This window comes from Aaosphaeria arxii (genome assembly GCF_010015735.1).
Source record: "Aaosphaeria arxii CBS 175.79 unplaced genomic scaffold BU24scaffold_3, whole genome shotgun sequence".
NCBI lineage: Eukaryota > Fungi > Ascomycota > Dothideomycetes > Pleosporales > Aaosphaeria > Aaosphaeria arxii.
In genome coordinates, this window is record NW_022983476.1 from 2,175,007 (window position 1) to 2,197,287 (window position 22,281).

Below are 22,281 nucleotides of genomic sequence, written 5' to 3' on the forward strand. Positions count from 1 at the left end.
TACATAGACTGAATTATACGAGCTCGTTTCAACCTGACCTGAATCAATAATACGTTTACGACTCTCTCATTTTCTCACGATTAGTGCAAGCGATATGCGTGAAGTCGCAGGTAACCCCTCCTTTCTTCCTTGTCTTTTCTTTTTGCTCTATGCCCCTCTCGAGCGAGCCCAACCCAACGAGGAGCGGGACCCACGGCGGGAAAGAATGGCAAGGCGCCCAACACAGAGCGCTAACCTAAGCAACGAACCATCGTCGGACCTGCAGGAAAGGGCACACGAAGGGGGGCCACGGTGGGCGCGAACGTGGGAAGGCGACGAGAAGAAGGACGCCAAAGCTACCGAGCCGCAACAATAACCCACTTCCTTCTAGAAGCGCCAAGGGACGGAACTACCTGCGACTACTTACGAGAGAGGTTCGGCAATGGCCATTGATTTGGCAAGCGCGTGGCACGCTACGAGTTGTATTTCATTACCTATATCTCCGGGCTTGAGGCATAGCTCGTTAGATGCTGGCGGGCTGGCTACCAATGATCTGGAGTTTTCTAGAACGTAGGTTACTGTACGAGGGAGTACGCCTCCCGTAGAATAGAAACGCCATTGGATAGAGGACTATGGGCTCGTGCGTTCTCGCGTGGTCGTGAACGTGTAGAGTAGCTCGTGGCAAAAAAAAAAACAGTGTGTATGTCGTGTGGTGTGGAGCAAAAGCAAGCGCAAGCTAGCAGAAATGCACTACCCGAACGGGAAGGATGGGTTCGTTCCATGGAAGAACGTGTCTTTGGGTCGGGAATGGGAATACACTCTCGTGCTAAAGACACGTTTAGCAAAGAGAGAGGATCCACTCAGTGGTTCATACTTGCACATGTTGTTGCTTGCTTTCGAAGCAATGTAGAAAGTGAACAAATAAATGTACATCTCTGTAGGGAATAACGACAAAATAACGATCCCCAGTCGTCCTCATAGTCATTCGTACTACCTACCCAACTAACCAACTACTGCGTCCCATGACGAACGGCTTACGTCGGGGGCCATCCATGTCCTAAATCCATCTCTCCAGGGAAATAAGGGCGTTTTAGACAAGAATTCGATAGCACAAGAATGGCATTTGTTGAGTTCCCCTACTTCGACGCCATGCGTTTCTTTCCACCCCCCGTCGATCCCTTTTGTGCGCGAACGCCTGATCGAAGACTGAGGATCGACGGCCACGTGGGTGTACTGGCGCCCGGTTGACCTGCCTCCCTTTCTCTTGTGGAATTGGGTTTTGGACGATGATCATGGTGGTGGTGGTGGTGGTGGGTTGGGGGTATCGACGGCATTGCCAATCGTCGAAGCAAGGATATGAGATGGAGATGGGGTGGATAGATGCACGACATTTCACCCCCCGGGTTGGGCTATCTGGGTTGCCTGAAGTTAGGTAGTTGTTTAGTTGTGGGTGGTGTCGTTGCGTGCTGCTTGTTGTGGGGAAATGATGGGATAAGATCATATGTAGGACTATGTTTCCGATACATCACTTCCATTCCAGGACTGGCCGTATGTACCTAGTATCCTCAAGATGTATGGCATCGAAGAACGCTGTAGTCAATGTCATGGTATATATCATGAAGAGATTATATTGCATATACGTTGTTTGATTCATCAACGTGAGCAGTAAGTTACGGATGGTAACGAACACCTCTTTCATGTTCCAAACTGAATCCCAGATATATCTTGGTATCGATGTCTACCACGACGTACGAATAAGAGAGGTGAGCACTGCGTGCGTACACAACATCTACACGCCTCCGATCCGATCTCCTGCTCCTCATCGGATCTGGGTCCTAGAACAATCCCATGAGCAGATCATTCCCGACGTCACATACCACTTCCTTCCACGGCAAAGGTTCACCACATCCCCCGGATAACCAAACGGGCCTTACGATCTACCTTGTCTTGCCTCGTCCCTTGCAGCAGCACTTTCGCCTCCCTCGCCATGTGGCAGCCCGCACGCACTTTCGCCACCACGAACGCAGCGGACGAACGCCAACGCCTCCTCGTGGTGTCGGTGTCGATGTCGCTAAATTAAGGTTGTATGTACGTACGTAGATCAATGTCTTAACCTCCTTTCGTGGGAAATGTGTTGAGGGTTTCTCTTTCCGTACGGTTCGCCTCGTCTGGGATGGGACACTTGCACTTCGCCGTCTGTCGCGGTCGCCGTTCGCCGCGTTCGCCGCTTACATCACGAGATGAGACGGGCGGCGAAAGGCGTGGATGGACGGGACAGCCACATGGGTTGCAGGCATCATGGATTCAATGTCACGAAACATACATAAGAGAAAACAATATTGTTGGGTATAGGATCTACTGGGTTTCTGGAAAGGATGTGGCTTGCCGAGTTCGTCACCGATGTAATGGTGGTGGTAGAGTTCGGTTCCGATCAGGTGCTTGGCCCGAACTATAGGCGTCGGAAGGAAGGGATGGTAAGGGTAACGTGATGTGGTGATCGCCATGGTGTTTTTCTTACCTTGCGAGTCGAGTATCACTGGTGGGAAAGTTGTTCTAGAATTGTGAGTGAGTGTAGATGGTTGTGTGTGTTGGACGTGGTGCGGAGATGTTCAGGTTGGATTAGTATGTGCATTTCCCTTATTTGGATGGTGATTCCAGGTCTACTGTCGATGACGTCGAGACCTTTCTCGGAACCTGGGAGGACTTCTCTCGGATGGAGGCATAACTCCAAGTTGGAGATCCCTTGTAGATCATTTGGAGATTGCTGCCTCGTGCGATGTATTCGAAGATGCGTTATTGGGGTAATTACATGGTAGTCCTATGCTCCAATCATCTGACCAATCAGCTTTAAGAATCTTTGCAATTCGTACCAGTACATCGAGTGTAAGAATGACGGAGTACAGGTGAATAGTATTTTCCTGTTAATCTATAATCACTTCCTCCTGATCACTGTTGCAAGTACACACGTACATATAATTCCATGTTTATAGCACCGAGGTCCAAGTAGATTCATCCGACATGGCACGTCGTTGTAAGAAATAACAAGTACGTGAATGTAGCACATGATCCCGAGGCACAGGTCGGTCGTTGGTTGACTCGCCTGACTCCACCGTCTTACTTCCTCAGCTCTCATCATCAACCTACCTCTCTCAATATAACAACACAACTACTCTATACAACCCAGCTCAGTCAGTTGCGACTACTATACCACTATTACATTGTGATTTGATTTCCATCCACCCCTTTCTCCGTGACCTCGGCAGCACCAACCCCTTCTGTCCTCTATACCACCTCGTTTTGGGTTTCCTTCCGGCCACAACCATCAGCCTTTGTAAGAAACAATTACAAGCCAAGTCTTGGGTCCGCAGCTACAACCAGAGGTACGGCGATATTTCCATCCCAATAGTTAGGTCGTCGTATGCAAGAGTACGAATCACTGTCCACATATACACTTTCATTGGCTCCTTTCGCTGCTAGATGGCCTCTTCATATGAAAGCAAGAGAACATAATTTCCATACGAAGCCATCTCCACCTTTTTTGCTCCACCCTTTCCGAATTTCAATTGAGCCCACAACTTTCACTTTCGCACTACAGCGATAGTCACAATAGCTGCCATCGTGAGCTACGGGAGTTGTCCACACTAAGATTCTTCATTAGTTACCATTTACCAAGGCCAAAACGCTCCGTAACCTTGACCGCCATTCGAGTGCTACGTGCAGTAGAGATCTTTGGCGTTCATCAACTACGACTACGACGACTAGAGTCTAGTAGTTTCGTAACAATATCCATTTCCCACAAGCGGAAGAAAAAGAGAGTCCCCACCATCGTCGCTTCACCGTCTCCTGCGCACATTCACTAGGTTGTTTTCTGGTAGCTCATTTCGATCGTCTACCCGCTACTATACCAGCTCCAGGTCTTCCTCTTTCTCACGTGGACCCTTTCCATTTCCGGATATCTGGATCTGAAGCAACCACTAGTCCCAGTACGATACCATTTCCACTGACCTTGCTTCACCGTACTTTACAAGTACTTTGCTTCGCTTGAGCAACAATAGCTCTGAGGCATTCATTCCTAAAAAAAGTGAAAAGAGATATACCGAAACATACAGAACAGAGACATCTACTGCAACATTCCAATCCAAACAAACGTGACCGTGTAGCATCCGTGCCGGCGTGCAAGTGTAGACGCAAGTCATCCAACCCCTGACCTTAGGCGTAACAGATCTCAGCCTACTCGTTACCTACTTGCAGACGAGCATTTCCTTGGCCCGCTTTTTCGGGCCCAATCCATCACCAGGAGCTAAGATCAATCCCCCCCTCCCCACATACCACATACGCACAGCACAGAGCAATGGCGGACTCGACGTCGACGTCGACGGCAACTGCCGTGGACCCTGTTACCCGCTCGCTGGCACCGTGGAGCACGAAGGCCGAATGCTATTGGCTGTTCTTGACGTTGAGTCGACTTCCAGAAGGTGTTTATGATGCTTTGGAGTCTGGGGATGAGAGATGTGTTGGTGCGAAGAAGAATGAAGATCAGGTTGGGAAGTTCGTGGGTGGTTTGGGGGTCATTATGATTGTTAGGTATAGGGATACGCCTGTTGGTATGTATATTTTTCATTCAGTCGTCTTTGACCGGATGGGGATTCAAGTCTCGAGTGATTGGGATATAATACGTCGTCTAACATCATTCTGTGACGGTCGACTTACCTCAATTGTCGTGCCAATGGTTTGTTAGGTTGATCAAGTTCAATGATGTAGATTCGAGTCGATGGAGATACAATTCTCTAACAATAACATCAGGACCCTACGACGAACTCATGATCATACCCGGCAACTTCACGATCCCCACCTCCGCCAACACGCCCCCGAAGATCCCCAAGAAGGCCCTCAGAATCGCCCGGATATACGTCTCCCAACGCACCACCACCTACAACGGCCGCCTGAACTGGAACATCCCGAAGCACCTCGCCCGCTTCGACTTCTCCGCCCCGGTCACGCCGGCAGGGTCCTCGCCTCCCGAGTCACTCACCGTCAAGGTGTTCACGCCCGGCAGCAAGGACGGCGACGGAGTGAACCCGTTCTTCGCGTGCACCTTGAAGCCGTGGAGATGGGTACCAAGTGTTCCCGTGAGCTCGAGGTGGTTGCCCTTGAGTACTGTGCTTGCACAACCGCCTGTCCCGGAAGCCCCAGGATTCAAGGCGGCTGTTGATGTGGAAGTGAAGAAAAGTGTGCGGACGGACGAGTATGACATCAATCCTGATTTGGAAGAGAGCATTCTGGCGGGGACAGAGGATTGGTGTTTGTTTCCCATTACCTCATACGCACCCAGGGCGAGGGGTTGCTGGGTGACTGTCCATGAGACAGGTAAAGGTGGGAGTAATAGTGAAGTTGGTGATCAGGCGGCGAATCAAGAAGCTGTAAAGTCCTGGCCACAGGACGTGCGGCCGTGGAGTATCGGCGCGTGGATGGAAGATGCAGAGCTGGGTATCCCCGAACCACTCAAATGGAAATTGTGAGGGAGGTAGCTGTGCTGTCATTGGTGTTCACCCGTTGTTTGTTGGGATTCTTGATGTAAAGTCACCTTCACTTGCCCATGTGTAATTTTAACATGGTAGAGGTGATTGCACTGTTGGTCATGGGATTTCAACCTGGCCGCCAGCGAGGCTCCCCACGCTGGAGGGGGAGACCTTTACTTTCATACTATATAAGTACCAAAACTTTATACATCCACCTCATTTTTTTTGGACATCCTTCTTCCATCCTACCCTACACTCTACTTCACAGGAATCCCTTCCTTCTTCCATCCTACTTTTCACTCTACTTCTATTCTACTTTACACTCTACTTTCATTCACTCTACACTCTTCTTCCATTCACTCTACACTCTACTTCCATCCTACTTTACACTCTTCTTCCATCCTACTTTACACTCTTCTTCCATCCTACTTTACACTCCTCACAGAAATCCCACGAGCCATCACTTTCAAGTAGACCTACTACTTCCACCACCTTCTGCCCTTCCAAATCAAACCAGTCTTCGGCATTCCCAAACACCTTTACCCTTTCATCACACTTTTACCTTACAGCTCACAATGCCTTTCACACACCTTTTCTCCTCAAAGGCGAAGAAACCTCTTCGTGGCATTGCACCACCACAGGCCCGCCACCTCCCACACATCTGTCGCGACTTTGCTTGGACCAGCAAGCTAATTCGTCGCGATGTCAAGAACTTGTGCCGAGCAGGTAAAAACAAAGCTAAGGCCAAAGTCAAGCAGATGTTCGCATCCAACAACAATCCTGCCATCATAACCAACACCACAGAAGCCACCGATCTTTTCGAACCCTCTGAGTCCTTCCAGCTCATCACAGCCTCTGAGTCCACCACTTCAACCGAGTCCATCGCACCCACTGAGTACTACACTGCCACCGAGTCCATCGCCCCCACTGAGTCCACCATCCCCACCGAGCCTACTGAGTCCATCAAGTACACCGAGTCCGCCGAGTCCACAAAGTCCACAAAGTCCACAAAGTCCATCGAGCTGATGCTCCCTGAGCTGCCTCTAGCTCAAATTATTTCACTCTGCCCAGCTTCCATGACCAACATCACGGTCCCGAAGCGGGCAGTGGCGGTTCAAAAGAAACCGTCACTACATATGCAGAAGGCTTCGATGTCCTCCACCGAAACCACGCAGACCGAGATCTTCTCAATGAAGATCAATTCATCGGAATGCAGTGTCGCCACTACCGCCGGCACAATCACCACCAAAGCCGAGGTCTCGAATGACCTCACCATCTGCATCCCGGAGTGTGGTTCACTCCACAAATATCTCCGACAACTGTTTGTCCCTTGGTGCGAGGCCACACCAAGGGACGATAGCCACGCCGAACGTTGGCTCAATCGAGGCACCCGACTGGTCCTCGACACGATCATAGAGCAGGCCAGCTCTAACAACTCTTTTGATCTCCTTCGAGGAGATCAGGCTCATGAGGATGGAGCCGATTTCATCCTCGGACTCGACCGTAAGTTTTCCTCATTTACTTCCTATTGCTTTCTTCAATATTCTAACGTTTACCTTTAGGGCTCATCACCACCCATGGTGGTCACGATATCCTGGCGATGTTACAATACGCCCAGGTCATGGCATCACTGGCAGCTCCTGCCGAAAGCCACAAGGATACGTGTTCATGTGTGGGCACAATAAACTCCAATGCAGCAGTCCCACCTGTCCTATTGTGGGCTGCTGTATTGGTTGGACTCAAGGATCGAGCGATCACCAGAGATATCGTTGCAGTGATTCTGGGACTCGCCTGGCCAGAGGTCGACGCCAACATGATGATTAGCAAGATCGGAAACCCGGCGAACAGGTGGTGGAACTCGGACGAGGTGGATGAGGTCCGCCAGAGGTTGAGAAGAGTGTTGTCGCCTGAAGTCGAGGCTTTGTTCAATTAAAGAGTAAGCAAAGCTAAATCACATGAGCAATGGCTAGGTTGCAATTCACTTTCAGGTTGATGGTTTCTAACATTAGTGTAGGCAATTCACTCAAGATAAACGGCAACTTCACTACTTTCTCGCTTCAACTTTCATCGGTGTACTTATCAACGGACCTCTCTTTGGCAAACAATATCTATTCGACCACTTTCGAACTATCAATCACTTCCGCGGATGTGTCTTCGTTAATACTGTTATAAGTACATTGAATAAACAATGGAAAATGCATCAACATCAGCATCAGCATAATACCCGGAGTTATCGGAATACCCTATCCTAATCGGAATCTTTGGTGGCCTAAGTTCTTATCTCTTTATTTATCTCTTTATGATACCCAGATGGCTCGTTTCTCTCAGTCGGTGGCAGACTGTTTTTCTCTTTTTCTTTTCTTTATCTTGCCTTGTAGTCTTCATCAAAGACAAGGCGTTACTTTATGGGAATGAATCCAACATCATGGACAGATGTTCTTGTACTTCATAGCAATGATGACAATACAGTATACTTTACTCTATGCAAGAGATGCACTTGGCTTTCTTGATGCGGAATGACTTGATAATGACCTAATGGGTAAAAGCGACCATTCTGACCAATCACAGCGTTCAGGAGCTCTCCGTCGGAAAAGCGGGTGCTTGGATCGGATTGGGCCGAGCCGATATTGTACGAGTCGGCTATTGCAAGTATGGATGTACCAATTTTTCCTCGTCTTCTTCCCCATGAACTAAGTACCCAGGTAGGTAGTTATTCCCGCCTCAACGGTTGACCAATTGAGTAATGGATTGGCTTTACTCCTCCCATCTATTCCGTTATTATTCCGCGAGAGGAGCTCCAACAATTCCTTGTGGGGCTGGTCCATCAATTACATAAACCGCCCCCGCGCCCTTTTTTCGACATCTTCCTCGACTTTTGCGTCTTCGCAATTCCCCGTACATCCTCCTTCTTCTCCTTAAGAGAAAGAAAAAAGCCTGCACGAGTTCGTCGAAGAACAATCGTATGCTTGCGGTCTAGAAACAATACAAATTCTATTGGGAAGAGTTTTTGAATCAAAGACTCGATCCTGCTTCCCTCGCCGTACTTGTGCACAGATCCCCGTATTCTCCAGAGAAAAAAACTTTTTTGAATCGTCAATATTTCCACGGAAAGAAAGAAAAAACAGACAACACCACTCTTATCGACTGCAAACTCCTGTTCGAAACACTCATCCATCCTTCGCGACCATATCGGAACCCACAACGAAACAGAACTTCCAATTCGGATGCGCGAGGAACACAAAGGCAGCACGCCAGGACTAATCGTTGAACGCAACCAACTAACGAAGGTGAATACATTCCCTTCGGTCGAGTTTACCATCCCACCAAGTGATCCACCAACCGAGAGGGTCATTTCAAAATGCCATTCGCACCAAACTCCTACTGCCGATGCCCTGGCGCAAACGGAAAAGTCGGATGCCCTTGAAGGAGGCCAACATCCCAGTGCTGCTCTTCGCGATGAAGAGGCATTGTCAGTGACTACCACCAACCAGGGTGAGGTATCGTATCCAGAGGGCGGCCTTGAAGCATGGCTCGTCGTGCTTGGTAGCTTCCTTGGGGCTTTCATTGCCTTTGGAATGATGTAAGTTTCACATTTCGTGATATTGATATTCCAGTATTTTGAAGCTAACTCTACTAATATAGGAATACCATTGGTATATTCCATTCCTATCTGGGCGAGAACCAACTTAAGGATTACTCGGAGAGCACTGTGGGATGGATCTTCAGCGTATTCGTCTTCCTCTCCTTCTTCTGCGGGATTCAGATTGGCCCCATCTTTGATGCCCACGGTCCCAAGCTCCTTGTCGCCACCGGTTCAGCCCTCATGGTTGCAACTTCGTTCCTCCTCGGAGTTTGCACCCAGTACTGGCACTTCCTTATCGTGTTCGGCATCCTCGGCGGCACGGGAGCCTCGCTCATCTTCACCCCCGCCTTCGGAGCAATCGGCCACTTCTTCCTCGAGAAGCGTGCCAACGCAACGGGCATCGCCGCGGCAGGAGGTTCCCTCGGCGGCATCATCTTCCCCCTGATGCTGCAGGACCTCCTCCCGCGCGTCGGCTTCGCCTGGTCGACCCGCATCATGGGCTTCATCTTCCTCTTCTGCGGCATCATCGCCGTGTCGCTTGTCAAGTCCCGACTGCCCCCCAAGCGCGGCCAATCCGTGATGCCGGACCTCCTTATCCTCCGCCACCGCGGCTACCTCCTCCTAACCCTCGGCACTTACTTCATGGAGTGGGCGCTCTTCGTCCCGATAACGTACCTCACGACGTTCGCGACCTCGACCGGCACGCTCTCCTCCTCCTTCTCCTACCAGCTCATCGCCATCTTCAACGCAGGATCCTGCCTGGGCCGCTGGGCCCCCGGCTACCTCGCCGACCGCCTCGGCCGCTTCAACTCGATGATCGCGACGCTCGCCCTCTGCGCCGCCACCTCCGTCACCCTGTGGCTGCCCACCGCCGTCCTGACGCCCACCCCGGAGAACGCCCCCACCATCAAGGCCCTCATCATCGTGTTCGCCGTCACATTCGGCTTTGCGTCCGGCTCCAACATCTCGCTGACCCCCGTCTGCGTAGGCCAGCTCTGCGAGACGAATCAGTACGGAAGGTACTACGCTACGTGCTACACTATCGTGAGCTTCGGCACCCTGACGGGTATTCCGATCGCGGGCGCGCTCATCCAGGCGGCGGGCGGGAGCTACTGGGGCGTCGTGGTGTGGACGTTCGTGTGCTATCTTGTTTCGCTCGGCTGCTTCCTTTGGTCGCGGGCTTGTCAGGTTGGGTGGAAGTTGGGGGAGAAGTACTAGGGGGGTTCTTCTGTGTCGTTGGTTAGTTGGAGAGGAATTGAGGTATGGGTGGATAAGTTGGGTGTATTTGATGGGGATGAAAGGAACGATGGGCGGTTTCGTTATTTAGGTGGAAGTAGGTCGTTGGTATTTTGGCATCGGAGGGAAGATGTAGGTGAGTCGGATGGGAAGCAGGAGGTATCAGAGAGGCGGTTCGGAGTGTTGAATCCGAAGTCGAGACGTCAGGTACGAGTAGAGAAGAAGGTGAGGTTTTGAGATACAGATGGACTTCGATCCGGGCGAGTCTCTTCGAGCAGGATCATAATGTCAAGTCATCTATGGTGGAGAAAACAATGGCTGAATGGAGCTCTCACGAAAACTTTCATTAATGCACATCGTAAATGGATTACATTCATTCATTCATTCAGGCTCAAGCTCCAGTCATGCTATCGAATCAGTCGTGTGTGAACAGGTTAGTTAGTGATGAGATTTCCCATTGGAACGTCTACGTCTCCATGGAGGGAACCAATAGATTCGTTATTCCAAAAAAAGAAATGAAAACCATTTCGCTCCTTACTCAATCCTGACGTCTACAGATAACATCGTCAACCTCAGATCATCAAGATGAATTCGCCATCCGCAGCAGCACTTTACAGCGTCTTGTTATACCACTTCGCCACGCCTCGAGAAAGTCGCAATGTCTCAGACGGGAGCGACCGTCCCTTTGTATGATAGCCACTTCGCAAAGCAACCGAGACCAGGATCTGAATCCGAAAATACAGACCAAAGCCCCCCCTCCCCCCCAAACAAGCCAGGAACGTAGATTCGCCAGATTTACGCGAAGCCCTCATGCAGGGGGGAGGGAGCAGCACTGTGCTGTCAATTGGATGAAGCGCCACACACGTGACCAACCCTATTGCCTATCAACCTTCGTCAAAGGTCCCAACGCCACCTCGTTTCGGTTTGGCGAGTTCCCGACGACACTCCTTTTGGGCGCAACGATTGTCCATCAATCGCTCGGAACGGACGCTCCCCGGGTGCTGCTCGTTTCATCGAGGTACATGTATTCGAAAGATGGTCGGGATGTCAATTGATAGGTTCGAACCGCGGGCGCGAAATACTGGGAGTGATCTCGGGGGGGTTAGGTCGTGCATGATCTTCTCTTCGCTATTTGAAGGGAGGGTCGCTTAAGGGGTGAAGCTGAGGGATGGACAGGCGCCGCCTTACTCGCAGACGACAGCTGAGGCTCCAATGACACGGTTGGGGCTGCTCTATTGGAAAGCTACCCCCAGAAAAGAGGTAGATCAGGGCCCAAAATGGCGTGAGATGGCAGTGCAAAGAGCACGATTGAGGTAGACGGCGAATGCAGAGATGAAGATGAAGACAGGAATGGGAATAGTCTGACTGCCTGTAACCCGTTCTCTGGCTTGACGGGAGTACATCCAGTGTAGCCCAGTCTACCTAACCTACGCCCATTAATGTTTATCGTCTTACATGGCTGCGTTGTTCGCTCGACTCTCTTTCTACCCATCCCACTCTCGTTTCTTATTTTCGTTCCCAGTAATAATATTATTATTTTAATGATCTATTGTAATGAAGAGCCTTTCTTGCATTTCTCTTCCGAACAGGTCGCAACCGGAGGATGAAGATGGTCCAGTTGCTATCCATCACCAAAAGGACGAGCCTGTCAATCCGAACAAGGATGGTACCACTTCGACCAACACGGTGGGCCCCAAGGGCTCCAGAATGCATGCCTTAATCGAAGTTTTAAGGTGCCAGTTTGCAAGGCCATCAAAGGTCCAGTCGGCACTTACAGACCACTCCGAATTGGACCCGAACAAGGAATGGAGCCCATTGTATTATGCGGCATACCATAATCGCGAAGCCGCGCTTGTACACTTCCTCAAGGCCGGCCAGTATCCGGATGGACGTCCCGAGTGCGAGGCATCGCCATTGTGTGTTGCCGTAGCAGCGGGCCACACGACAATAGTGAAGATACTGTGTGCTGCTGGCGCATCCGTCAATTCGAGGACAAAAAAGAAGGGAGAGACTGCATTGCATATCGCGATTCGGTCTCGAAAAGACGATATAAGGGATTTGCTGATTGCTCAGAGGCCGGACCTTGAAGCTCGAACAGCGCTTCTGGAAACTCCTCTCCATTATGCTGCCACACAGGGAGCATCACTCGCATCGGTCGTTGTATTGCTCAAGCTTGGAGCAAACTACGAGGCGACCAACAGTCATGGACAGACTCCAGCCGAAGTCGCAATCATCGGATCAAATATTCTTGCTGCGCTTGCCATCATAAGCTGTGCCAGGGGCCAACGAACGAAGCTATCGAAAGAAAAGGAATTGTTACTGAAGCACGTTGAGAAGGTTCAAAATCGTTTCTCCATGAATAACGAACTTATTGCGGATATTTTCGAAGCCGGGTGTGACCCCGATTCCACCGTCCTTATCGAGTCAATCAAACGAAATGATGCAGCAATGGTACAAATGTTTCTCGAGAAAGGGGCGGATCCTAACCGACGAGCAGCGACAGGACTATTACCCCTGTTTGTTGCCCTGACCTGTGCTAATGCGCAAGTAGTGCAACTACTTGTGAAGCATGGTTCAGATGTTACCGTCCGCGATGCGGAGGGGCTGACAGTGCTACAAGCTGTATTAGAGAGCCCGTTGGCAGGAGATAAAGAAGTCATACCCAGCCTATTCGAAGCACTCCTTGCTGCTGGTGCAGATATCAACGCGGCCTACTCTGATGGAAGGACACTTCTTCATGCAGTCGTCGCCCCTGGTCGAGGATTTGCACGGGTTGCTCGGCTCTTGATCGAGTATGGAATAGAGGTGAATCGAAAAGATAAATCAGGGTGCACTGCCTTGCATCTTGCAGGCCACAGTCGACCGTGCATCGAGGTTCTGCTCCAAAACCATGCAGACCCTCATCAAACCAACCATAGCGATCTCACTCCCTTGCTATACATCCTCGGCTCTGCAAACAAGGAAAGTGAGCCCGACATCGAGCCCCTAATTAAGGTCTCTGACCTACGCAAGCTCGGTCATCAAGACAAGACAGCACTTCACATAGCAGCAGAGAAGGGGTTGAAACGGAATGTACTGCAGCTGCTTAAGTGTGGTGCAGAGACGACAGTGCTTGACGATCGTAGTCGGACTCCTCTACACCTGGCTGCTTTGGAACACCAATGGCCTGTTGCACCATTGCTGGCTACTCAACCTGGGATCAACTCATGGGACGCAAGTGGCCGAACAGCTCTTCACTACGTTGTGACGAGCACTCCAAAGGCTCCCGCGACATGGAAAGATATCGTCTGTGTTGTCACAAAGTTCTGTGAAAAGGGAGTGAGTAGAAGTATGCGAGATCGTTCGGGGGCTACCCCGCTCATTGAAGCTGTGAAAGCGCTACCAGAGGAAGGGGCACTCGTGATCGAAGCATTGCTCACTGAAAGAGGCAAGGATGCACCAGGAAGGAGTAACTGTATCGGCCACGAGGACCATCATCAAAAGAGTGCATTGTACTTTGCGGCAGTGCTAGGTAAACCCACTTTCGTCGCAATTTTGCTCAAGTACGGCGCACCATTAGTGCTGAATGACTGGACAACCGGTAAAGGCATTGTACAGCCAACTACGCCTGCCAACAAAAGAACATTACGCCTCATTGCTGAGCATGAGTGGATGCGTAGGGTGGCTGCATTTCAGCGTCTATCCAAGGGCAATCATAGGGATTCCGCTCTGCCCAGAGTTCTCCCAACTGAGGATCTGGTAAACATGATTGCTCTAGGACTCGACACCGATGCCACCAAGGTCCCGGCAAACGTTGGTAGTCCTCATTCTCTGTTATGGATGATCCTAAATTTGTCGCTTGTCCAGCCGCCTGTGCCCAAGGTCTACCTCGAGTCAACAGTAACTATCATCCTGGCCTCTGGAGGTGATCCCAATGCACTAACGGCCAGTGACTCGGCGATTCCAAGACACGCGCCATCACCAGGTCTCAAGACACGCCATCCCCTGGCTTTCCTTCTAGAACGGCATCCGGCAATTGATATCGGCTTGATCCGCGTGTTCTTATCCTACAAATCGAAATTGACCATTGCTTCTACACACTATAATGGACGTTACCCTCTTCACTCGGCAGTGCATGCAAATCGTCTCGACATCATTGAGGAGTTCCTGAATTATAAAGCGGATCCCAATGCACTTGATGCCAGTGGACAGACTCCTCTTTTCATTGCTGCATCACGTGGATTGCTTGAGATATCGGAAAGACTGCTGCAAGCGGGGTCAAAGGTCGGTCTTCGAGATAAAGAGGGCAACACGGCCCTGCACACTGCAGTTAAATCGGGCGATCCTCGTCTGATCGAGAGCCTCCTACATGCGGGCGCAGAGGCAATGGTTCAAAACACCAAAGGTCAAACTCCACTAGCATCCTTTAGTCACAATAAGTCCACGGGTAAAAATGCAGAGAGCACTATTGCTATGCTGAAGCGCGCTGAAGCTCAAGAAATGAAGGCTCTAGACGTCACCGAGAAGCGAAGAAAAGAAAAACAGCAAGAATATCTAAGCAAGCCACGCTCATCACGCCCGCAATTAGGTTCGCAAACAGACACTCGGATTCGCACTTTGAGTGGCAAGTCTTCCTCGGAACAGAGTCTCACGATACCACACAAGTCAGAGGAGAGACCACCAATCCGCCCACACCCTTCAAACTCAAAAATCGCATCTACATCAGTGCCTTCTTCGCCAGATACAGCGAAACGACCGGAGCCTAGGAGGACCCCATCGCCTCTTGTGCCTCCTGTGCCCAAATCCAATGTACCAAAAGCACCAGCCAAACCAGCTCCCAATCTGCACAAAGTCCTGCCTCAACCACGTATAGACAGTGGCTTCGGTCAAGCCAAACCGGTACCTACCCCGGATAAAACGAAAACTACACTAGAAAGCAGTGGTGTACCTGTAACGAAGCGAAAATCGCAGGACGAGCTTCAAGACTGGCTTTCTATGAGTAAAGCTCTCGACAGGTTGTGATCACACATACACATTCATTAAGATTTCCCTTCATTTTGAGCATTCTGCAGCGAAGAACAACTACGTACAGACTACGCCTTTTATTATTTCTTTTGATTCTTGTCATGTAAACATATATGTTTTTGGATTATGATAGCGGTACATTCATTACAATTTTTAGCGTTTAGGGATGTTGGATAGATATTACAGCATGGAACTGGAGGGCTGGTTACATATACCCTTCATTGAGACGAGGAGCATAGTGGCGAGAATATACATATATAGGAAAGTAATACACATGACGATGCATACATTTTGAGCGGTCACCTATATAGCAAGGACGTGTTGAGCATATTGAGGCATTTTGAAACCTATGTTGGACACTGAGGAGCGCAATAAGAGAGAAAATGGAATTGGCAAATAAAAATTGGCAAAAAAAATGAGCTCGTAAATGGCCAAACCGAGACTCGAATGTAGCGCTCCTGGCCCGGGAAAGCCAGGTAGTAGTTGTAGTCTGACCATCCATACAACTTTACCCTACATTTCTTTGTAAAAAGAGCTCGTAAATGGCCAAACCGAGACTCGAACGCACAGCTCCTAGCCCGGGAAAGCTAGGTAGTAGTTGTGGTCTGACCATCCACACAACTTTACCATACGTTTCTTTTTTCTTAATGAGAGATTGCTGATTTTGGAACCTTATATACACACCTATTCGGTTCATGTATAATGCCTCTCTGGTTGAAGACATATGTGGAATCTATCTTGTTGCCAGCCATAAGTTCCTTACAACTTCTATTTCTCACCGACTATATCTTAGCCGTGTAAGTCTGCACAGGCACCTCACCGCCACCATAGGTCGGCGGATCCCTAAACGCAACCTCCCTCGTCCTGCTCAAGCTCTCCAGCTCATCGAGCCTATTCAACGTCGCCTTCAGGTGCGCCTCGAATCCCTCTTCGCTGCAGATATCCCGGAACGCGTTCTGCATGGGCACGGAGTCCGCGCGTACCATACCGTTGGCATCGATGTGGACGACGTTGATGTGGTCGAGGCCCTGCGTGTAGTCTGCGCGAGTGATGATCTGGCGCGCCTCATGGAGGGGGATCTCTGGGAGGCAGAACTCGTTGTCATTGGTTTTGGCGGCTTCTTGTTCGCGTTGGACGAGGGCGCGACCTAGGACGATTCCTGCGGCCTGTGTTATGTTAGTAAATGGACTTCTTCATGTGAATGAATGGGGTGATGGAAATAGACATACGCAGAATTTCTGCTGCTCCTCGACGTCGTCGTCCATGGAGTCGCCGAGGATCCAGCACTGGTTCAAAAACCATGCCTTCTCTCTCTTATTGATGTAGTCGCATGTCGCGATCATGTCCGGCGATTTGGACACCTGGTTGAGGAAGATGAGGCGGCCGCCCACTTTGGCGAAGACCTCGTCGAGGATGCTTTGAGGTACGTCTTCGTTGTGAAATCGCTTTCGATATTTCTTGAGGGCGTCTAGGACGACTGGCTTGCGGACATCTCTAATGTTCATGATAGACATGTTGGTCGCATGGGGGGTCAGTCGTTCCATTGTCCAATGCTCGTCGCTCGTGAAGACGGTCGTGACAAGGTCGGTAGATGCCCATATCTCAGCTCGCTGTTGGAGGATCTCGAGGAGGTTCATGCCGCCTTCGTCGTCTTTAAATAGATGCACGTTGTTGATTATGAAAAGAAGGGGTTTCCCGCGTGCTTTCCGGAGCTTCAGTGCAACCTTTTCCATCTTGTTCAATGCACGCTCAATGTCTAATAGCGGCGTGCTGTCTCGTGGACCTCTGATGCTGAACAAGCCTCCAATGTAGTCTTCGTGGAATTCGTAATCAATCGATTTCCCCAGTCTGATTCTGAAGACTTCCAGGTCGTGGTGTGCTTCCAGCATGGCGATACCGTCTCCATTGACTTTCCGCATGCTTTCCACTAGTAAAGACCGCTTTCCGGTTCCGCGCTCGCCCATGATGAGATAGTATCTCCCACGCATGCTCCCATTGACTATTTTGTCGATCGTCTCCTGCTCCGCCCTGGGTACCCAATTCTCCTTCTCCAACACCTCTTTGACCATGCCCGCATGGGTGCCATATGTAATCTTCCCCAGCGCAACGCGTTCGTTCGACGAATATCCGGCTGCAAAAGCATTCTCTATCTTGTCCTCGACAACCTTCTTGTACATGTAGTTGTACGCATAACCTCCCAGGCCCAGCCCAAGGAGGGATATCAGGGCCACGGTGCTGCCCTCAAGAACGCTTCGGGCGAACTTGCTGCCCTCTTGCTTGTGTGATTTGGCGGCTTCTTGCTGTAGACTGTCTGCTTCAGGTCGGGGGATGTGATTTGGTATGAGGAATGGGGTAGGTCGAAAACGCGCGGCACGTTTGCTGAGTGGTAGTAGGACCCATCCTATTGAACATTAGCTCAGTTTGGAGGCATTGTAGATGCCAATTACCTCGTCTCGCACTCTGGAATGAGCGTGGCATTCCTCTCGCAGAGATCCAGCAAAGGTAGGTTATGGTACCTGAGAGGTCGGGAGGAAAGACGTGGTGGCATCAGCGAGGTTGAAGGTGGGTGCCCAGGAACAAGCATTGACTAAGCGATCTAGTCGTCTTAGGTCTTACAGTTTCCATTTTCAGCTTTTGTAAGTTCATGAAGCCTGAACTGGGGATGTAGCATAGCACAAAGATATGCTCGTGAGGGAGACAAAATCGTAAAGCTATGGTCAGTACATGGAGACACCAAGTGGTCAAGGTGGAGGTGTGGTCCTAGAATTGGGATGGACATGTGAGACCCAGCAGGACGCGTCTGTCCGACCAGGAGTGTGCGTCACACGACGCCAGATCTTCACTCGAATCCACATTGTGCATTGTGTGTGTGTGCATCGTGACAGTACATATGTACCGAGTAACTCGTGGTGGTTTTGGTGCACAGCGATCGATAGCTTGCACAAGCTTGACGGAATGACGTATCGTTATGGGATTGACAATGTGCCGTTGGTGTGAATCCATCTCAATTGGGAATAGACGATGGTCGGGCCGAAATCGGCTCTAACCTCTACCATAGGCCATTTCAGGGTCCAGGTCCCTCTAGAGCCACGCGCTTGCTGGAGCCACTGGAGCTCACATGAGGGACGACGGAGGCGGATTGAAGCACAACCGAGACGTCTCCCCACTATTTGACCACCACCTACGCCGTGCCCCCTCCCCAGGCTGAAACAAAATGGCACGGTTTTTTACCTCCTTCGCAGGTCGAAAGAGCTCTCACCTCCCTCAATTTCGTTGACTGGCAATCTTCAATCTCCAACATCCAACATGCCGCCCCCTCGACGCTCCATATCAACGCAACGGCGGAGGTCCTACAGCGGCTCCGCTTCGACGTCAAGTCACGCCTCTCAATCCAGCAGTTCGCCATCCACGACATCTGTTCTCTGGAGGTTGTACCTTTCCCATGCACTATCAACATGGAACGCCAGGACTTTCGAATTTGGAGCAGTCATATTCCTGGCTACAATCTTTCCTCACACCTTGTTCTACACCTCTCTATATGCCCTTTGCCGGTCTGGGGCAGCGACGGTCTTCAGCTCCTACATAGGATGGATAGTGGACCGAACAGACCGACTAGTCGTGGTCCGCCAGAGTATTATGTGGCAGAGATACACGGTGGCAGTATCGTGCTTGATACTGCAAGTGCTTTTGTGGAGTAATGAGGACAGGCTTCTCACCCTCACGTGGTTTGGAATTGCGATCGTATTAGCATGCTTTGAGAAGCTAGCCTTCGTCGCCAACACAGTCGCCGTGGAGAGAGACTGGCTGATCGTCATTGCCGATAGCCTGGGCGCTGAGCGCGAAGACATGAACAGCTCCATGAGGAGAATTGATCTGATCTGCAAGCTGGTAGCTCCACTATGCATTTCTTTGGTCGATAGTTATTCGACCAAGATAGCCATTTGGGTCGTCTTTGGCCAGAACGCCTTGAGCGCTATCATTGAATACTTTGCGATCGCTCAAGTATTTGCTGCTGTCCCCGAGCTTGCGCAGGGCCGATCAAGGCGTGCTCGCTCTGACTCTCACAACGGAGACTTGGCCGCAGACCAACAAACTGATTCAACCACGCCTCGCAACCCTATAGTCGCGAACATTGTTCGTGCTCTCCGCCCTTGGAAAGACTATTTCTGGAATCCGGCATTCCTAGCGTCGTTTTCACTGTCTTTGCTCTATCTCACAGTACTGAGCTTTGCCTCCCAAATGACGACGTACCTACTTACTCTAGGATACACGTCCTTCCATGTGTCCACTATGAGATTGGCAGCCGTTGCACTCGAGCTTACCGCAACCTGTGCTGCCCCTACTCTGATGCGCAAGATTGGCGCTGTTCGGTCGGGTCTTTGGTTCGTCAACGAGCAGCTCATCGCCATTGCTCTGGCCCTAGTATGGTTTACCGCCCTGGACTTCCATACCAGGCTTGCTGGTCTAGCTCTAGCAGCTGGAGTTGCCTTGAGCAGAGTAGGGTTGTGGGGTTTCGATCTATCCGTTCAGTATCTAGTGCAGGAAGATGCGCCAGAAGCCACTCGGGGATCCTTTTCTGCCGTCGAAGCTGCGTTGCAGAATTTCTTCGAGCTTGTATCCTTTGCAATCACCATGATTTTCCATCGACCGGAGCAATTTCAGATACCCGTGTTCATCAGCGCAGGCGCAGTTGCTCTATCTGCGACATGCTTTGCAAGGTTCGTAAGGCAAAAGAGAGGGCATTTTCTGCACACTTCGAAGTGTTTTAGAAGAGAGGGAAAGCTTAAATACCAAGTCTTGCCAACCATTGAAGAAGAAGGGGAAGATACACCACTCGACGAAAGGAGTGGTTCATAACTGCTGAAGTAAATATCTTGTAGCATACGACTCATACAACTGTAGATACCCCATCCAAAACGTTTCATAGCAATTCTGACGATTTCATTCATCTATACAGCGAAAGTCTCGCCATCCTCGTAATTGGCTAACTTTCATTAATTTGAGGAAAACATCTAGACAAGAACATGAAACAAATCAAAGAAAGAAAGAACACCCGTCGTCCAATTGCTAGGAACAAATCCGATGCCAGATGACTTCCAGCATAACACCACGGGATTGATCGCCTCAGAGAAGCGCACTATCCGTGCTATTCATTTCCTCTCTTGTGATTCTTGCCTGAATCGCCGCTAGATAATCCGAGAAGCTGCTCCCAATCTTCGAGATATCTTCCCCTAGGTCTACTCTCATCCAAGGAGGAAGCTCCTCATTCGACATTGATTCGATCCCTTCATGGACGCTTTGGAACTTGGCCAGTCCCTCGGTAACCTCTTCGAAGATCTGGTCCAGCGAGTGTCTCTCCCGCCAATCAATGCACATGCACTTTTCCACAACCCTCTCAAGGGCCATCGAATAAAACGCACTGTGATGCTGGGGGTCAAAGTACGCTGTGGGATTGGCAACACCCGTAGCACCTGGGAATGGGAGTTGGGGCGTCGTGTCGCTGCTGGTCCGGAGTTGGGCGTTTCTCATCAAGCACCACGCGATCAGGCCAGCCGCGTATACATGGTGTCGTTCATTCGGGACATCAGACCAGCCTTGGGCATCTAGTTGTTTTTCGGTTTCTCGTTGTTCTGACATGTGCAGTTAGTATGATGCAGAAGGTTCATAAGTATCCGGTTCTTTGTTTCTTACCAGGTGAGTACCATCTGTGTATTGTGTTAGCCTCAACTATTGTAGCATGATTGAGTATTTAGCTTACCCCATCGTCCCGCCATTGTAGCTTTGATAATCACCCATGAATCCTATTACGCCGAAATCTCCCAACACGGGTTGATAGAACCCAGGGTAGGAACAGGCTTCTTCGTTGCGATCTTTGAGGAATATGTTCTAAATTGGTTTCGCGCTCATGTTAGCCATATTCTTTGTTTGTCTTCAGATGTGTGAACACCCATACCTGTGGTTTTACATCCCAACTGTTTCGATACAATATTAGCAACTGACCAAATCATTGAATGTGGGGAGTCTTACTGGACATAACCGCGACTCTCTAGCGTGCGGAATGCAGTCACCAAGGCGCGTAAAACTAGCCAGATGAACACTTCTGGAACAGGTCGGCGATCTTTCATGTACTTTGCCTGAACAGTGTATAAACTATCGAAGGGGGCATACTCTAGGTAGAGCCTGTAGACACTCTCTTTTAGAGAGCTCTCTTGAGATGGATCCATCAAGGCCATAACGGCATCATTATCGAGTATTGACGCCACCGCGTCGACATTGTTTTTGGCATAACTCTTTTCAGAGGACCCCCTCAAGGCGATAATGTAGGGATTATTGAGCATTGTCAGCTCCTCGTGGACAATAATCTCCTGGTGCGGATTCAATCGCACTTTGTCTGGAGTGAAACTTTTGAGAATCACGCGCTGAAGGGTTAGCAAAATGAGAAGAAAGGGATGGGATTTGACATACATCCTGAATGACGTTGTTCGAGTCAACGTACAGGTAGAGCGGGAGAGTCCATCCAACCTCACCGGCCAACCATCGCCCACCTTCGCCTTGCAAGACCTCCGTGAACTCGAAGTCTTCTAGCCCAACTAACTTTGGATGAACAGAATACATTCTCGCAGAAACCCAATCTTGAATGAAGACATGTGGGTGCTCTTTTGTGTCCTCCTTCGCCCTGTGGAGTATCCAGCGCTTCTTTTTCCACGACAGACTGGTGTCTAACGTGTCTGGCATTACCAAAGTCCAGGATGTAGACTGATTTTCCTTACGAAAGGCGCCTATGTGCGTGTCGTCGTTATCTTGTTTCGCAGTGACTATGATATACTTGGCTCCGCGCACGTCGTGACTGTGCTGAACCTCAACATCAGCAAACACAATATAGTTGTGGATAAAATCGCGATCCTCCTCATATGTCATAGGCCTGAGGGCCCAATCTGCGGTGATGATATTATGCATGTA

General features: G+C 50.2%; 8 protein-coding genes across 8 annotated transcripts; 5 read left to right on the forward strand and 3 right to left on the reverse strand.

The window, feature by feature from the left end:
* Nucleotides 1-4,330: 4,330 nt before the first annotated feature.
* Nucleotides 4,331-5,498, forward strand: BU24DRAFT_345038 (uncharacterized protein; the record flags this gene model as incomplete). Its single annotated transcript, XM_033523433.1, has 2 exons — nt 4,331-4,583; nt 4,783-5,498. 2 exons carry the CDS (start codon nt 4,331-4,333, stop codon nt 5,496-5,498), a joined length of 969 nt encoding a protein of 322 aa, XP_033385957.1.
* A 575-nt stretch (nt 5,499-6,073) lies between these two features.
* BU24DRAFT_460639 (uncharacterized protein) lies at nt 6,074-7,431 on the forward strand (the record flags this gene model as incomplete). The annotated part of the gene is made up of 2 exons (XM_033531833.1): nt 6,074-7,001; nt 7,061-7,431. 2 exons carry the CDS (start codon nt 6,074-6,076, stop codon nt 7,429-7,431), a joined length of 1,299 nt encoding a protein of 432 aa, XP_033385958.1.
* Nucleotides 7,432-8,722: 1,291 nt separating this feature from the next.
* BU24DRAFT_432282 (MFS general substrate transporter) lies at nt 8,723-10,299 on the forward strand (the record flags this gene model as incomplete). Its single annotated transcript, XM_033529914.1, has 2 exons — nt 8,723-9,078; nt 9,141-10,299. 2 exons carry the CDS (start codon nt 8,723-8,725, stop codon nt 10,297-10,299), a joined length of 1,515 nt encoding a protein of 504 aa, XP_033385959.1.
* A 1,725-nt stretch (nt 10,300-12,024) lies between these two features.
* On the forward strand, nt 12,025-15,318 carry BU24DRAFT_432283 (ankyrin; the record flags this gene model as incomplete). The annotated part of the gene is made up of 4 exons (XM_033529915.1): nt 12,025-13,145; nt 13,176-13,191; nt 13,705-14,644; nt 14,678-15,318. 4 exons carry the CDS (start codon nt 12,025-12,027, stop codon nt 15,316-15,318), a joined length of 2,718 nt encoding a protein of 905 aa, XP_033385960.1.
* Nucleotides 15,319-15,422: 104 nt separating this feature from the next.
* BU24DRAFT_154392 (uncharacterized protein) lies at nt 15,423-15,963 on the reverse strand. The gene has a single exon (XM_033521309.1). The coding sequence runs from the start codon at nt 15,821-15,823 to the stop codon at nt 15,527-15,529; it is 297 nt and encodes a 98-aa protein (XP_033385961.1). The 5' UTR covers nt 15,824-15,963; the 3' UTR covers nt 15,423-15,526.
* Nucleotides 15,617-18,287, reverse strand: BU24DRAFT_420666 (uncharacterized protein). The gene is made up of 3 exons (XM_033527531.1): nt 17,769-18,287; nt 16,551-17,722; nt 15,617-16,487 (listed from the first exon to the last, which is right to left on the reverse strand). Exons 1-3 carry the CDS (start codon nt 17,797-17,799, stop codon nt 16,104-16,106), a joined length of 1,587 nt encoding a protein of 528 aa, XP_033385962.1. The 5' UTR covers nt 17,800-18,287; the 3' UTR covers nt 15,617-16,103.
* A 204-nt stretch (nt 18,288-18,491) lies between these two features.
* Nucleotides 18,492-20,337, forward strand: BU24DRAFT_420667 (uncharacterized protein). The gene has a single exon (XM_033527532.1). The coding sequence runs from the start codon at nt 18,628-18,630 to the stop codon at nt 20,176-20,178; it is 1,551 nt and encodes a 516-aa protein (XP_033385963.1). The 5' UTR covers nt 18,492-18,627; the 3' UTR covers nt 20,179-20,337.
* Nucleotides 20,338-20,440: 103 nt separating this feature from the next.
* Nucleotides 20,441-21,126, reverse strand: BU24DRAFT_420668 (uncharacterized protein). Its single transcript, XM_033527533.1, has one exon. It carries the CDS (start codon nt 20,956-20,958, stop codon nt 20,446-20,448), a length of 513 nt encoding a protein of 170 aa, XP_033385964.1. The 5' UTR covers nt 20,959-21,126; the 3' UTR covers nt 20,441-20,445.
* Between the last annotated feature and the right edge of the window lie 1,155 nt (nt 21,127-22,281).

Coding starts and splice junctions, on each gene's coding strand:
- BU24DRAFT_154392 (XM_033521309.1), bottom strand. CDS start 15,823: ATGGATGGTCAGACTACAACTACTACCTGGCTTTCCCGGGCCAGGAGC.
- BU24DRAFT_420666 (XM_033527531.1), bottom strand. CDS start 17,799: ATGCCACGCTCATTCCAGAGTGCGAGACGAG. Junction 17,723..17,768: donor ATTCCAGAGTGCGAGACGAG/GTAATTGGCATC, acceptor AATGTTCAATAG/GATGGGTCCTACTACCACTC. Junction 16,488..16,550: donor AGGAGCAGCAGAAATTCTGC/GTATGTCTATTT, acceptor AACATAACACAG/GCCGCAGGAATCGTCCTAGG.
- BU24DRAFT_420667 (XM_033527532.1), top strand. CDS start 18,628: ATGCCGCCCCCTCGACGCTCCATATCAACGCAACGGCGGAGGTCCTAC.
- BU24DRAFT_420668 (XM_033527533.1), bottom strand. CDS start 20,958: ATGTCAGAACAACGAGAAACCGAAAAACAACTAGATGCCCAAGGCTGG.